Source organism: Microtus ochrogaster, unplaced genomic scaffold (genome assembly GCF_000317375.1).
Source record: "Microtus ochrogaster isolate Prairie Vole_2 unplaced genomic scaffold, MicOch1.0 UNK140, whole genome shotgun sequence".
In the NCBI taxonomy this organism is placed as follows: Eukaryota; Metazoa; Chordata; class Mammalia; order Rodentia; family Cricetidae; genus Microtus; species Microtus ochrogaster.
The window spans coordinates 58,532-63,328 of NW_004949238.1; the positions used below are offsets into that span (position 1 = coordinate 58,532).

The 4,797-nt window shown below is 48.8% G+C and overlaps 1 protein-coding gene across 1 annotated transcript in view; it reads left to right on the plus strand.

Moving 5' to 3' along the window:
- Positions 1-4,797, plus strand: part of Atp10a (ATPase phospholipid transporting 10A (putative)) — a 94,927-nt gene that overhangs the window by 47,296 nt on the left and 42,834 nt on the right. The window contains exon 5 of the mRNA XM_005371929.3: positions 45-130. Within this exon, the coding sequence (XP_005371986.3) occupies positions 45-130 (86 nt within the window). The remainder of the gene's footprint in view (positions 1-44; positions 131-4,797) is intronic.

Genomic DNA, 4,797 nt, shown 5'->3' on the forward strand with positions numbered 1-4,797 from the left:
AGGTCCAGAACCGCTGCTCTAATGTGTGTGTGCTATTATTTCAGGTCTCAGAATTCAACCCTTTAATGTTCACGGGCGTAATCGAGTGTGAGAAGCCAAACAACAACCTGAGTAGGTTTCGTGGCTGCATGTGAGTATCATGCATTTTTTAGAGTTTTCTCAGTTTTCTTTTAGTAAACCGTATGCGCATACAGAAACACAGACTCACGGCATGCTATTCAATATTCTTTGCCACATAACACAACTTTTGGCTGACCTTGGAACTAGTTGCTAAGATCTTGTCAGCAGTATTATTAAGGAGTGCCTGGCTTTCCCTCTGAGAGGCTAAGGAACATGACAAGGGACAAGAGGCTTATGTCCATGTTACATGGCCTCAAAGCAAGGGAAGTCAGAGGGCGGAGGCCTGGCAGGAAGAGCCGGGATAGGAATGCATTCCTCCTTGTTCATTCTGCCATGGAACGCTTTATTGAGTACCTACTGCGTGCTGGTCCTAGCCAGCGCATTGACTATAAAACAGTCACAGTGACTGCCTTTGTGTTTGTTTCTTCCAATTGGGATAAAAGAGATTGGTGTGTACAATATCTCAGTCACCTTCTTTGCTCCTAAGCAGAAAGACCAAAGGTGGCAATATGGCCTACGAGTGGCCGTGTGTTGTGATACTTGGCGAAGCTGGGTCATGGGTATGTGGAGCCCAGGAACGTACTCTACCGTTTGGTCTGCTCTTAGGTTTGTTTGGAAATTTTCCTAATAATAGCAACACTGCTAGTGTAGGGGAAAAGAGTGGGTGAGAGCGGCGGGGAATTGCGGAACTGCACGGCAGGGCTGTTAGCAACGGTCTCTTGGAGAACGAAGAAGGTGATGAGGATCTAAGGACACCGGGCTCAGGCTACCATGGCATGCATGCCGCTGTGAGAGTAGAACTCACAGACTTAGCTCCCCGAGCATCCACGTGATGACATTGTCCACTGCAGAGCAGTCTCCCCTCATGAATGGACTCCTGAAATGGGCCTTCTCTCTGAGAATTCCATGCAAGTCCCTGACTTACTGATAGTATCCGGCTGTGTTCTTTAAATCAGTCCCTACCACTCACCCCTAATGAGATCCTCAGAAGCTGGAGACACCAGCTTTCTCTACCACTGTCATCTGTCTCCAAAATTCTCTCACCAGTGTAGGGCTAAGCTTTGCCCTTTGATATGAGCAGAGAGAAAGCTGGCTCGGGTCGCCTCTGTCCAGCTAGCTAACTTCATCACATGTATGTACTTATTTTCTATTTTATTTGTGTATATGTGTGTGTCTGGGGAGAGTGCCCACAGAGCCCAGATCCCTTAAAGCTGGAATTACAGGCAGTTCTGAGCAGCTTTGACTTGTGTGCTGGGGAACCAAGTCAGGGTCTCTAGAAAAGCAGAAAGCCGGCTTAACCACCGAACCAAACCTCCTCGGCCCCATATGGGATGAACTTTGAAACCGTAATCCAGTTGAGTATTTGCATTTGCCCATAAAAGTAAAGACACCGCTTGTCTGGTTGGTTGTCTGATAGAAAATTCATCTCAAATTGTAAAGCTAGTTGCCTGCTTTCCTGTTCAGACTGTCCTGTGTCTGTGTCTTTATTTGGGCGCCTTGATGTTGAATGCATTTATAATTGACATATCTGCCTGTGCTGTTGCTTTTTAAAATTATAATCAGAGTTTTTGTTGGTGTGTGCGTGTATGAGTGCATGTGCGTGTATGTGCGCGTGCACGCAGGCACAGGCGCACACCCCTTGGGCCGTTTCTTTGCCTCAAGCCTATCTCTCCCCTGTAAGTGGAACTTAGCTACTCTGCTCTCTCAGTCGCCATTCTTGCCCCCACGTAAGCGTCCACAGAGCCGTGGCGTAGAGCTGGTTACAACCTCACTGCTCCCACATGGCTGCTGGATGCCTGTGGGAAATGCAGCCCGCTTACTGGGGTAGCCACCTTATTCTCATGGATGGCTAGTGCAGGGGCTGTCGTCACCTCATATTTTAGTTACTGTTCTATTCTGTAGGAGAAACCATGATCAAAGCAACTTAAATCATTTAACTGGGGCTCTTGGGAGGCTGTCCGTTTCCATCATAGTGGGGAGCGGGGTGGTCAGCAGGCGCTGCAGCCGTGGCCGGTCAGCAGGCGCTGCAGCCGTGGCCAATAGCTCCCATCCGCATCCTCAGGTGGGAAGGCAGAAAGAGAGTGGGACCACACACTTCCTCCAACCAGGTCACACCCCCTAAACCTTCGTAAACAGTCCACCAACTGGGGATTGAGCCTATAGGAGCCTATATTCTCTTTCAAACCACCACACTCCCATGAGCTAGAACAGCAGAAACATTGTTACCAGTTGAACTGTTTCAGTTCCGTATCCTCTTCCCGCTAGTGCTCAGATTTGGGTGAAACGTGTCCAAGAGCTTCAGTGGCAATAAACAAACTTTAAAATGAGCTGTAATCATATCAACATAGGCTCCTCAATGTTTGCGGTGCTTTCATGGACCATAATAGACATCATTATCCCTTCAGAAAATGGAACACTGGTACAAAGCAGTTTGGTAATTTTCACATGTATTCAAATTAGATGAGCAAAAACCCGACCAATGTTCTATATCAAAGAGAAGTCTGCCCATGGTTCAGCATCCCAGACATTACCCATTATCTCTCATTTTACCCATCCTGCCTGTGCCAGCCAGCGTGCTTGTAGGCGTAGATGGAGGTCTCAGACTTAGGGAAGTAAGAGGACAGTTACCTGCATAGGGATGGAGGAGCCTAGCGACCTGTAGAACATAGCATAGATACCGGATCAAAAGCTGCTGTGTTGTCACCACAACAAGGCCCATGGACCCAAGAGCAGGAATGACCCCTAGGTGGAATTCTGTATGGTCAAGGGACAGAGTCGATCAGTGCTCCCTGACCAAGGAGGTACAGGAAGTTGACTCCCTGTCCTCTGTTGCTTCCATCTACTCCTGGCACCCTTCCCAACTCCCACCCAGTAGACCCAACACAGAGCCAAGGTTGGGGCAGCAGTCAGGATTTACTAAGTTCTGAGGGGGACAACAGGGTACAAAATGTAATAAGACAAGAGGATCCTGGCTTGGGGCCTAGAAGAGAGGATGTCCGTGAAGGCTGTACAACTGAGCCCACACTATAAAAGAAAACTTCTCTATGCCAAAACCAGCACAAGGGGAAAGGGCATGTCCGTGGTGTGTCTGCCCAGAAGAGAAAGCCTTCAAAGGAAGCACACAGCCTGCAAAGTTTATTCCCAGAGGAGCACAGTGCTCATGCATCCACAGGTGTGTGCCTGTCCCGAGAAGTGGACGACGAAGCCAGCAAGACTGGGCTGCAGGCTCCTGCAGAGAAATTGGTTCAACCTGAATCTGAGCAGTGCTTTAGACATGGTGAAAAAAAAAATGCTTTGGGTTAAAAAGTTTAAAACTATTCTGTAATAAATTATAACAGGGAGGTCTGAGCACTGAGCTGTTAAAAAAGCAAGACAGGAGTCCAGATCACACATTTGTTGACAGGTTGGTACAGAGTAGTAGCAGGCCAGAACAGATTGAGGGCCCTGGTGTCCGAGTGCTACAGATTAGCTACCCCGGGGAGGGATTTGACTTGAAGACTATACAAGCTCATGCCCCCTGCACTGCAGGGCTTGGTAGACATTGCCTGAGCATTAAAGCCTCATTCCCCCCGTGTCTGTGCAACTGAATGGCTTTCCACCCCTATGCCTGGGCCTTGTCGGCATGGATGTGGTCGCCAGTGCTCACCGTTCTCATACAACGCAGATGAGCGCTCCCGACGGCGAACGAGTTGGAGTTCCGAGTTGGAGAGAAAAAGGCTGAGTCAGACATTTATCTGCTGAGCACTGCGGCTTCTCAGGATCACTAGATCGTATCAGTCAGTTCTTCATAAAGTTTTCATTTAGAAGAGCACGTTGAGACGAGTCACAAGACCTGGGGACTTGCACTAGACCAGTCCATCCGAGGAGCCTAGATTAAATGGGAAAGGCTGGGCTTGATTGCCAAGGACAGAGTACTACAGAAGGGCAGACTTGAAGACGGGTTTATCTGCTCAGTCTGCAGCCTGGAAGGCTGAGGCCAAAGTGCCAGTGGGTTGATATCTTTCAATCTTTCACTGTTTGGCTTGTGGTTGGCCAGCTTGTCCCTGTGTCTTCCCATCACCATTCGTGTGTGTGTGTGTGTGTGTGTGTGTGTGTGTGTGTGTGTGTGTGTGTGTGATTTGTGTGTGTGCGTGTATGTGTGTGTGTGACTGGGTTGGAGACTGTCCTTATGACCTCATTTAACCTAATTACTTTCTTAAAGACCCTGTCATATCTTGAGGTCCTGGAGATTGAGACTTCCACACATGGATTCGCGGGACATAGTTGGGCTTGTAATCAAGAAGTGGGTGTGGACGGCAACTTGGTGTGCTCTCCTCTTGAGCATCTCTGGAACTGAGTCCCACGTCTGTGTCTGCTCTACTGTTGATAAGAGCACCCAGCCTCTGGAGTTCAGGGCAGCCCACCAGCTACTGAGGGCTGGGCCGACTGGGCCATGCTCTTCTCCCTCTAATGTGGGTCCCGTTCTCATGGGAGTGTGTCTGGGCTCCCACATCTGCTGCCTGTTCCTGTAGCCATGGACCCTATCTAGGCTGGCTCAACCTCTGGTGATAAGCTCTCTTTCCAATTGGTTTGATTTGAAAGCACAATGTAGGAGTTAGGCGTACGGCTCACATTTCAGGTTGTACTTTCCTAGCATTTTGAAGGCCTGGATTTAATACACTGTACAACACACACACA